This window comes from Frankliniella occidentalis, unplaced genomic scaffold (genome assembly GCF_000697945.3).
Source record: "Frankliniella occidentalis isolate FOCC.00 unplaced genomic scaffold, Focc_3.1 Scaffold226, whole genome shotgun sequence".
In the NCBI taxonomy this organism is placed as follows: Eukaryota; Metazoa; Arthropoda; class Insecta; order Thysanoptera; family Thripidae; genus Frankliniella; species Frankliniella occidentalis.
This window is the reverse complement of record NW_026267352.1, coordinates 8,446-19,497: the sequence shown is the minus strand read 5'-3', so window position 1 is coordinate 19,497 and position 11,052 is coordinate 8,446. Positions and strand designations below refer to the sequence as shown.

Below are 11,052 nucleotides of genomic sequence, written 5' to 3'. Positions count from 1 at the left end.
CCCCATTAGAGCGTAAAAGTGAATTTTTGCTTTGTTCAAATGTTCAAGATTATTATGTTGGCCCGACAGCATCTGGATGGCCCCCCTGGCAGCTAGGCAACCCCTGCCAACACTCGAGCACCGCCTTAATAACACTGTGTTCCCCCCCGTGTGCTGGCCATCCAACATCTCCCGTGTGCACAAAGAAGATATCAACAAATAAAACAAACAACAATAAATCGCAACGAACGACATCGACATGGAATGGAAAGTAAATACGAAGTGCGGAGAATGTAGGCTCAATTTTTGCACATTGTTGAAGAATAAATAACGTTCTTGCCGTGATTGTGAAGAGATTTCGAAGGACACAATGTGCTTGACTTTAGAAGGTTCGATGGGAGTGTCCACTTAAACTTGGCGTAAATTGTCTGCTCCTAGCTATGAAGCTTAAAGTCAGGTTAAGACAACGATATTTTCGTTGTATCGGCCTTCCATTTTTACTGTTGCTGTTAACGCGTTTTAAATTAGCCGATTCCTGCTCTAGTGACTCTCTTACTCCACATTATGTGAAAGTAAAGTTCACCACTCAAGTTGTCAGGAATGAATACATAGTAGCGTTCAATGCATATTACAAGACTCAAGCAAGAGAAAGGTTTATTGCAGCCGCTTTGAATGGCTCTGATGTAAGCAACTGGAAGATTCTTGCAAGAAACAACCCAGCAAGTGACTATCCCAGTGACTTTGATGTAGTGACTTTAGAGGAGGCAGAAAACAGCCAAGATGGGTTAGAAGCATTACGCCTTCATCCAGCAATTCGGAGGGTGACACCTCAAAGAATGGTTCAGAGATCATTGCAGTATGAAAATTCAACAGATTTTGACAGTGAAGCTGACAATTCAACGAGCACGGAGAGCTTTGAAAGGTGGCAGTCATCGCGACCATTGAAACGCCTGAGCCTAGCTGTGAATAAACATTTTTGGCAATCAACAGGAAGGCATACAAGTAGACGACTTCTACGAGCTATTCCTCGTCAAGTTACTGCTATTCTTCAAGCTGATGCTCTATGGCACATGGGAATCACAGGAGCAGGTGTTAAAGTGGCAGTTTTCGACACTGGGTTAGCAAAGACTCATCCTCATTTTAAGCGCATAAAAGAGAGGACTAACTGGACTAGTGAGAAGACTTTAGATGATGGCTTAGGTCATGGTACCTTTGTGGCTGGTGTGATAGCTTCGCACAGAGAATGCCTAGGCCTTGCCCCTGATGCTGAGCTTCACGTGTTTCGTGTTTTTACTAACAATCAGGTAATTGTCTCCTTCCTCTTCTAGCTTATAAAGTTATTAAATAGATGAACTATTCTATCATTCATTCATTAGTGTTTTTAATTAATTTGCTTTTCTTCCATTTTATCATTTATTCATTGATCCAAACAATTTTCAGGTTTCTTATACATCTTGGTTCCTTGATGCATTTAATTATGCCATTTTGAAGCGAATTGGGGTTTTAAACTTGAGTATTGGAGGACCAGATTTCATGGACCATCCTTTTGTTGACAAAGTCTGGGAACTGACTGCAAACAAAGTGATCATGGTGTCTGCAATCGGCAATGATGGGCCTTTATATGGCACTCTCAACAACCCAGCAGATCAAATGGATGTCATTGGCGTTGGTGGTATTAACTTTGAAGATCAAATAGCCAAGTTTTCTTCTCGAGGTATGACTACTTGGGAGCTTCCCCAGGGCTATGGAAGAGTCAAGCCAGATATTGTCACGTACGGGGCTGCAGTTCGTGGGTCAGCTATCATGGGAGGTTGTCGCACACTGTCTGGCACTAGTGTTGCTTCACCTGTTGTTGCTGGAGCTGTAGCACTTTTGGCAAGGTACACCAAAAGAATTCTTTGTTATGTTTATTGTGTATATGAAATTAAAATCCCCTCTGCTAATGAATAATCTTTGCTTGTATTTTTTCTATTAGTGGTGTTCTTCACCGGGGAAATATTTTGAATCCGGCTAGTATGAAACAAGCTCTTCTTGCATCTGCTCGTAGATTGCCTGGTGTTAATATGTTTGAACAAGGTCACGGCAAACTTGATCTCCTGCGGGCTTATCAAGTGCTTAATTCTTATCAGCCACAAGCAAGTCTCAGTCCAAGGTAATTCTGAAATCGATAACACCTGTATTGTGCCGTAGTGAATGTTTCTACTTTCAGGCTCCTCTTTATGTTTCAGTTACATTGACCTGAGTGAGTGCCAATATATGTGGCCGTATTGCAGTCAGCCTCTCTATTACGGGGCTCTTCCAACAATTGTTAATGTCACTATCCTGAATGGACTCGGTGTGTCAGGGAAAGTTGTCAACAAACCTGTGTGGCATCCCTATACCCCGCAGTTTGGGCATCACATTGATGTGGCTTTTACTCATTCAGAAGTTCTCTGGCCGTGGTCTGGATGGTTGGCTGTAAGTATATTCTTTTGTCAAATTTAAAATGAAGAATCTTAGCATAAGTTTGTAAACTATATCAAGTTTTTAATTATTTTGTGAACATTATTGAAAGAATTTTTTAAAATTTCAGGTCAGCATTGCTGTAACACGAACTGCTTCCAATTGGGAAGGTATGGCTCAGGGTCATGTTGAACTGACAATTGAATCCCCACCAGAAGATGGAGAAACTGAACCAAGGCGGTCTACTGTTCGACTGGCCATTAAAGCAAAGATTATTCCAACTCCTCCCCGACAGTGAGTTGACCAGCATGTAACTCATAAAATTATTATTACTTCTTTATGGTAACTTTTATTATGTCTTTATAAATTTGTGCAGTAAACGATTATTGTGGGATCAGTATCATAATTTAAGGTATCCCCCTGGCTACTTCCCGAGAGACAACTTGCGTATGAAAAGTGATCCATTAGACTGGAATGGAGATCATATTCACACTAATTTCAAGGTATTTATTTACAAAAGATTGTAGATTCCTTTTTATTATAATGTAGTATTACGGTTTCAAAATGTATAAAATAGTATAAAATATTAATTTTAAAAAAATATTCTAGGACATGTATCAGCATTTACGCAATGGTGGTTATTATATTGAAGTACTTGGTTCTCCTCTAAGTTGTCTTGATGCATCACAATATGGAACCCTATTAATAGTGGATCCAGAGGAAGAATATTTTCCAGAGGAAGTTGCAAAACTTAAACGAGATGTTGATGCAGGCCTATCCTTGGTTGTGTTTGCTGATTGGTACAATGTTTCTGTCATGCGAAAAGTTAAATTCTATGATGAAAATACTCGGCAGTGGTGGATGCCAGATACAGGGGGAGCAAATGTACCTGCCCTTAATGACCTGCTATCGCCATGGGGAATTGCACTTAGTGATAATGTTCATGAAGGTATGTGCTTCACATTTGCTGCAGTAAATCACAATTGAGTTTTTTTTAGTGACGTGGTTTAATTTGATTTTTAATTCTTATTTCTTATTAATTGTAGGGTCTTTTAACCTTGGAGAGCATGAAATGTACTATGCATCTGGGGCCAGCCTTCTGAAATTTCCAGACTCTGGAGTTGTGGTTTCAAGGTCACTGAGGGACCAAGGAGTGGAAATTCTCGATTCTGATGCTGATACTGTTTCAAGTACGGTACCCATTTTAGGTCTTTTGCAAAGCAGACCAAATGAAGTTGAAGTTGACGATGCTACAACAGAAAAAGTGTTTTCATCACCTAGTGGCCGAGTTGTTGTGTATGGTGACTCTAATTGCCTGGACAATAGTCATTTGCAGAAAGGTGAGTTTAGTAGTTTAGTCATCAATTACATTCAAAACTCAAGTGATCTGCCTCTTCTCACATTTTTGTTGTCTCTTTTTTTATTCAGATTGCTTCTGGATGTTGGATGCCTTGTTGGAATTCACATCAACTGGTCACATGCCATCTATATTTAAGGATAACAGTGCCAAAGTAACCTTCCCATCAACAGATGAACCATTACCTCAAAGAATGGAAGGGAATCATCTGTACCGGTGGGTATATTATTAATAATCTATTTGTTGTTCTCTGAAAGTACCTATTATGATATTCTCATGAGTATCTATATGTATTGTTTTTATGAAATAGATATTCAAAAGTTATTGAAAATCACATGGGAACATTGAGAACAAGAGAACTGCCAACTTGCCCTCATCTTGTGTGGGCGAAACCTCAACCACTCAACACTTCTGCTCCAACGTAAGTTTGTTAATTAGTGTAGTTTGAAACACATCAGTTTGTGTTTTGTTTACTTTTAATCTGTGGACCCTTAGCTTGATTTGGGTGTGGATTATTATTCTGTTTTAAGGATATCTGTTAAAAGTTGAACCCTGTATCTGTTGCAGCAACCTTTACAAAGCACAAAAACTTCTATCGGTTGCAATAGACGGGGATTTGCCATTATTCCGTGTTGCCCAGGGAGCTGCACAAATGGACATTGATCGGGATTCATTTGATAGAGGAATGGGAGTGGATATAGAAGTTGAAGAGGAGGGTATTGCACTTGTAGACTTGGCCCCGGCTATTCTTGTCATATCCCTTGCGGCAGCTGCCGTTATATTAGCTTGTAGGTGCTACCGTTCAAGAACAAGACCAAGAAGAAAGCGTGCGCCGAGACTTCGGCGTCTAATGGCTGTGTTAAATGCAGGGCGAACGCCAACAGTGTGATATTGAGTGTTCGAGTGCATATACCAATAAGACAATTTATAAAGTAATGTTCCTTTTTAAGATCCATCTGGATAAGGTTTTCACACTTCAAATAAGGATCCTATCAGACTAAGCTTTCTAGATCTCAAAAACTTTCTTCATTGTATTAACCATGATTTTATCATTTTTTCATTAGAAGTTTATTTCCTGAATTGGCAGCACGGTGTTCTGTGATGGTAATTTGTCGTATATTGAATTTTTTATTTAATTCTGGTCTACCAGCAAAAATTCCAACTTTTAAAACCACTTGTGCTACTTCTTGCTCCTTTTTAAAGTTATTGAGTAGTATGTATGCAGCACTGAGAGAAATGTCCTTTGTGGATCTTGTTCAACTATCATTTTAAATCATTTACTGGCAAATGCCAGTGTTTTGATTATTTATTATACATCTTTCATATCTTGTAGGCAGTAGGGAGACATGGGGACATGTCATGTGTAGTTTGTACACAGCATTTGTGATATAATAATAACTAACAATGATTGACAATAAGTGATATGTTTTGTGGACTGTAGCTGTTGTAAAATCAGTCAAGGAATTATCATTGATATTCTTCTTCAGGTTTCAAGATTTAAGACTGTTCTACTTCAATCTTCTTCTTTTTTTCTTTTTCTTTTTTTTTTTAATAGATATTCATTTTGTCAGCTATATTTAATAAAAGCACCTATCATTCATTGGATGATGAAAATTAAGAATTACATTTATGCAAATCAAACTTGTTGTGTGAAAAGGGGCCCCCAACAACCATACACACTGGCAGTGGTATTAACCTGTGCAATAATCACTACATTTCTGTCTAGTCTATGTTGCAATTGAAAGCCAACTATTACGTATGTTTAAAGTCTCATTCACTTTGTTTTGTGATCTGTATATTGTTGGTCGTCTGTTTTTTGATACAACTGTCCTGGTGCTAAATGCTGCAGTGCTTTATCAAATTTTTAGAATCTGTATTTCTGAAGCTATTCCAGGACGCACCTCTTTTTAAGACTGCAGTAAACAATGTGTAGGTTGTTGATTTCCACTAGTTTGATCTGTCAGCTTTCTGTAATCTGCATCCCATTCCCCAACCTATGTTATAGCTTAGGCAAAAACATACAAAGTATGTTGCATAATATCATCTTTAAACCAATCCATTTTTATCAACAATAATGTTTAATTTAGGAGAGCTATAGGAATATGTTATGTATGTTATGAATTCCAAGAGATTTATTTTTAGTCAATAACATATGATTATGATAATCAATTAATGTCTTCCCGTTACTTATCTTGTTTCGTGTTGTTTTGATGTTTCTTGTGTTCAATTTTCTTTGTTCATATTAATGTTGTTTTATGTTCATAAAAGGGAACCCAATTTTTGGTTTTTTCACAATTTTCCTTTGTTTTTAGTTAACATCCATTATCTAAGGACAGTATGATATTTATGTGTTTAGCATAGCATTGTTTTTGTTTGTAGCTTTACTTCTGATATTTTTAATATTTTAAAATCAGAACTGAATTCTTTACAAATTTTGAAAGTAGTAAAATATTGTGGAGTACTGTTTGTCAGGCCAACAACAAAACAGTGTTGCGGATTTGCATACCCTCGGTGGAGCAAGTAGGCAAACCCTCATACTGCTGTGTCGTGGCCCTGACACACGGTACAATATTCTAGGAGAACTTTTCATACGTATGTTTGGGAAAAGTCTTCTTGTTCCTGGAATTTGTGCTTACTCCTGACAAGATGCATAAATTTATAACTAATGTGGTTCAAAACTTATGCCCTCATTGTGTACTTCATTGTTTGAGTTATTTGCAAGTTTATTTATCAACTATCTGATCAAAAATCACATCAACTTGTAATTTTAAAATACTTTTCCTCTTTGTTTTATTGCACGTCCATATTGCGGAAAAGTGTGAGGTTTTTGTATTGATTGTCTCATGCTAACTGGTAAGCTTTAAAATAGCTTCAAGAATCCAGGCATAAGAAAATTCAATCGAAGAATATGTTTAAATTTATAATTTTCAAATTTCTTTTCATTTTTTCTGATCTAAATCTACTGTAATAATTAGATTGTCCATAATAATTTACATAGAACATCCATTCTGCTCATACACTCATCCATTCAAATCTTCCATACGCACAGTCATACAACCAATAATTACTAGGTTAGTAATTTAACATGTAAATTTGAACTTATAGACTCCACAATGTGAGCTGTAGAATTTCTTTAAAATTTTGATTAATGGTCATGATATGTTGTTTGGCTATGGCAGGGGCTGAAAATAATAAAAAATCACTTTTATATCTGTTGTCAGTCATAACAAGTGCACCTCCAAAACCTTTCTACGAGAGAAAACCATGTGACATTTTGTTTGCCTAGTATTGATTTTAACTTTCATGACCTCGTGGAACAAGAAAACAGTAGCATTCTTTACAACAAAATTACTGAACCTAAACTTAATTTATAATTTGCATATTAAAATGCAGTAAGGTGGGTCTAACAAAGCCACCTTAGTTGAGCGAGATCAAAATGTCAACTGTATTATAATACTTCAGCACCAGAGAGGAGGTGCTTCAATTCTTCCAGTGCAATTGTTGTTTGAAAAATGTAAAAAAACTGTTTGATAGAATTGAAAATTTGCTTGCACTATCACATGGGCAGTGTATTTCACCTCCACCTCCCTATGCACTGCTGGAAAGCGACGTAGTCGAACCAGCTAAAGCGCTCTTGCACGAAGGCGCTGAACTTTGTCTGGGTCGACTACATGTGCGCAAGCGAGATATACAATGGGGCTGTTTAGTCCCTCATGCCCGGTACCGGTACGGCTTTCAATGGCCTCGAAAAGGGGGAAAAGGGTGGCCTTTAGCACGAGGACCTTTGTGGTCCTCCTCCGGCACCGGCCCATCACTTCTTGTAAAAGACCGTGTTGGGGTGTCGTTGAAGCCAGCGGTTCTTGATCATGTCGCTGCCCTTCTCGGCGATCATGATGACCGGCGCGTTGGTGTTGCCCGAGGTGACGACGGGCATGATCGAGGCGTCGATGACCCTGAGCCGGTCGAGCCCGTGCACGCGCAGCTGCGGGTCGACCACCGCGCCGGGGTCGTCCGGGGGTCCCATTCTGCATGAGCCCGCCTGGTGGTTCTCCGGCCCCGTCTGGCGGCGAACCGCGCACTCCCAGTACGCGTCGCAGCCGAACGCGAGGTTCTCACAGCCGGCGACGGGCGTGCGGTCCATCCGGAAGCCGTACCTGGATTAGATCGAAAAGTGTTCAGGTCATGTCACAGCAGTGTTATATTCAGTCAAGGATTCTGGTGCTCCGGGTGAGTTCGGGTCAACTCTCTCCGGAGAGGTTCGGGTAGAGTCCGTGATCCCAGATTAGGTTAGGTTTCAGTTTAAATCGTTTAAATCAGAGTAAACGCTCTTGAACGTAAACCGTAGTATGATGTTTCGCTGTAAAACGGCTAAAAGTCCCTTTAAAAGCGAAAATTTATTCGTAAACCTCTGCCTATTCTGCCCCGCATTCTACCCCCACTCTCTCTACTTCACCCGCACCTCTCCGGAGAGAACTCACCCGAAGTCACCCGGAGCTCACTAGAATCCTTAATTGAATATAACAGGGGTGTCCACCATGTGGCCACACTCACCTCTGCAGGGCGGCGGTCTCCGTGAGCCTGATGGCGAACTTGATGCCGTCGATGAGCATGGTGACATCGTCGGGGTGCGACAGGTAGCGCGCGAAGATCCGCGGGTGCGCGAGCGGGTCGTTGGAGGCCAGGCGGAGGAAGCCGCGGCTCTTGGGGTGCAGCACGGCGGGGAAGATGTTGACGGTGCGGAGCGCCATCGAGTTGGGGTTGCCGTCGGCGCGCTCGCCCACCTGCCCCGTCCGCGCGCACGCCGCGAGGAAGCCGCCGAAGAAGAACTGGATGTCGGGGTGGTCGTCGGCCGGGTTGCTGAAGCGCGAGTTGATGAAGCCCGTGACCTCGGACAGCCCTGTGCCGGACATGAGCCCGTCGCGGAACAGCAGGTACTCCATGGCGGTGGCCCAGTTAAGGGGCGTGGTGTTGGTGTCGTTGATGGTGAAGGTGAGGAAGAAGGCCACGTGGTTGTGCAGGTTGCGGCCCACGCCGGGCAGGTTGTGCGTGACGGGCACGTTGACCTGCTGCAGCTCCTCGCGCGGTCCGATACCCGAGAGCAGCAGCAGCTGCGGTGAGTTGACTGCGCCGCCGGACACGATCACCTCCAGCTTGGAGTAGAAGTTCTGGCGCGTGCCGTCGCTTCGGATCACCTCAACCTGGACAGACGAAAACGTTAGGCAAACAGCAGCAGCGTCACGACCCGGGGCCCACGCCACCACCTCGAGGGAGCGGCTGGACGCGTTGCCCAAGAGGGATGGGTTGAGTGACCCTCGCTCCTCGTGGCCAGCTCGTCCAGCGGCCCGGAGGCCAAGGGGCACTAGGGCAGTGGTGAGTCAGGAGCGCGAGCTGCGGTCGAGTGTAGCGTCCTCGCCTTGGGCAATATCCCCCCCCCCCCTCTGACTTATCCTCTGTCCCCTTCTCTACTCACCCCGTACGCCTCTTTGGTGGTCGTGTTGATGAGGATCTTGGTGACGGTCGTGTTGAGCAGGATGTGCAGGTTGGACCTGTCCTTGACGGGGCGCAGGAAGGCCTTGCTGGTGGACAGGCGAGACCCGTTGCGCGAGGTGGTCTGCGCGATGGCGAAGCCCGTGTGCTGGAAGCCGTTCACGTCGCGGATGGGCTGGCCCATCTCCATGGCGGCGGCCAGGATGGCGTGCGACAGCGGCGGGTGGTACGGGAACTGGGTGACCGTCAGCGGGCCGCCGACGCCGTGCAGCCCCGAGTCCATGGTGTCGGCCTGCAGGTTGTCCTCGGACTTGAGGAAGAAGGGCAGGACGTCCTGGTAGCCCCAGCCCGTGTTGCCCATGGCCGCCCAGTTGTCGTAGTCGCGCCGGCTGCCGCGCATGTACATCATGCCGTTGAGCACGCTCGTCCCGCCCAGCACCTGCAGGACACCCGAGAGGGACACCCGAGAGGGACAGTCATCAGCGGCTTGCTTTCACAAAGCCCCCCACAATGCGCGCGAGGCGCGGCGAGGCTTGGGCGTTCTCAGGCCGCCGCGCCACTCCGACATGAAATAAGGCCGCCCGCCGCGTTTCCACGCGGAATGACCCTTCTCTTCGCCCCGGCCGGGCCCCTGTTACCCCCTTCACTCGGTCTCCCCGTCGTCGCGCAAGCCCACAGGGTCCCCGCGAGGCGTCCCGACAGCGGGATCCCTGACGCTCCATTCCTCCAGGAGGCTGATACCTTTCGGGTATGCAGGAGGGCCAAGCTTGCCGCCACATACGGTGGTGCCTATGCCCTGTTCCCACGGCGTGGGGCGTGGGGCGCGGGGAGGGCGCGGCATGTGAGAAAGCTCCGGACCTCCCCTCTCCTCTCCTCGTCCCGCCTCAGTCTGCTCGCGGTGCAGACCTATGTTCAAAACGTGCGAACCACCGTCGGTGCCACGTAATCGCCCCCTTTACGTTTTTTTTTTTCGTTTCTGTTGACTCGTGCGTCCGGCCCGTTCCGCCCCGGATGGCCGGTTTGTTTACCTTCCCTCGTGGCCAGGTGCAACGCCGCTCGTCCTCGCCCAGGCACGCCATGTCCTCCGGCTCCGTCTTGTACTTCCAGTCGATGTCCGAGCCCAGGAAGTTGAGGAACATGGAAGGAACCTGTCGAAGGGAGCCATGTGTCACTCAGCGAAGTACAGGAGCCTAGCGCCTGCGAGACCCGGGATAGGCCACCCCGCAGTACACGCATGCGGTGCAGGCAAGATATTGCCTACCTACCAGGCGCTCAGAGAGCTTGCAACAGGCGGCTGCGGAAGCGTGCGCGCGCGCGTGGGCCACTCACCTGCGTGCCCGTGGGCTCGTTGCCTCCCGCCTCGATGCCCAGCACTCGCCAGTGGGGGTTCTCGGACAGCCTGGAGGCGACCACGGCGCCCGCCGAGCCCAGGCCCACCACGATGAAGTCGTACTCGTTGTTGAGGTCGCGCTCGCGCGACTGGGGCCGGCCGCAGGGGTCCTCCAGGTCGCACTGCGACCGGATGAACACCTCGAGCAGGCCCATGAAGAGCATGAAGGCGGAGCCGCCGCACGCGTTGGCGAGCGTGGGGCCGGGCCGCGTCACCGGGCAGTTGCACTGCATCTGCAAGGCACAAGAGTCAACTAATTAATGAGATGAAAGTCGGCGCGCCTAACCGAGAGCAAGCACGGCCAGGAACTATACAATCGGGCAGGCAGAGCGCCGCCCAGAGCAAGCACGGCCAGGAACTATACAATCGGGCAGGCAGGGCGCCGCCCAGAGCAAGC

General features: G+C 45.9%; 2 protein-coding genes across 2 annotated transcripts; one reads left to right on the top strand and one right to left on the bottom strand.

Moving 5' to 3' along the window:
• The first annotated feature begins 183 nt into the window (after window positions 1-183).
• LOC113201833 (membrane-bound transcription factor site-1 protease) lies at window positions 184-7,335 on the top strand. The gene is made up of 11 exons (XM_026415765.2): window positions 184-1,283; window positions 1,420-1,859; window positions 1,955-2,131; window positions 2,208-2,436; window positions 2,552-2,715; window positions 2,798-2,924; window positions 3,031-3,370; window positions 3,468-3,761; window positions 3,850-3,994; window positions 4,089-4,199; window positions 4,346-7,335. Exons 1-11 carry the CDS (start codon window positions 420-422, stop codon window positions 4,665-4,667), a joined length of 3,213 nt encoding a protein of 1,070 aa, XP_026271550.1. The 5' UTR covers window positions 184-419; the 3' UTR covers window positions 4,668-7,335.
• LOC113201834 (glucose dehydrogenase [FAD, quinone]) lies at window positions 6,686-10,888 on the bottom strand (the record flags this gene model as incomplete). Its single annotated transcript, XM_052272817.1, is given in 5 exon segments — window positions 6,686-7,932; window positions 8,330-8,976; window positions 9,249-9,704; window positions 10,294-10,413; window positions 10,595-10,888. Coding segments are annotated over 5 exon segments (1,860 nt in total). The 3' UTR covers window positions 6,686-7,589.
• Window positions 10,889-11,052: the final 164 nt, after the last annotated feature.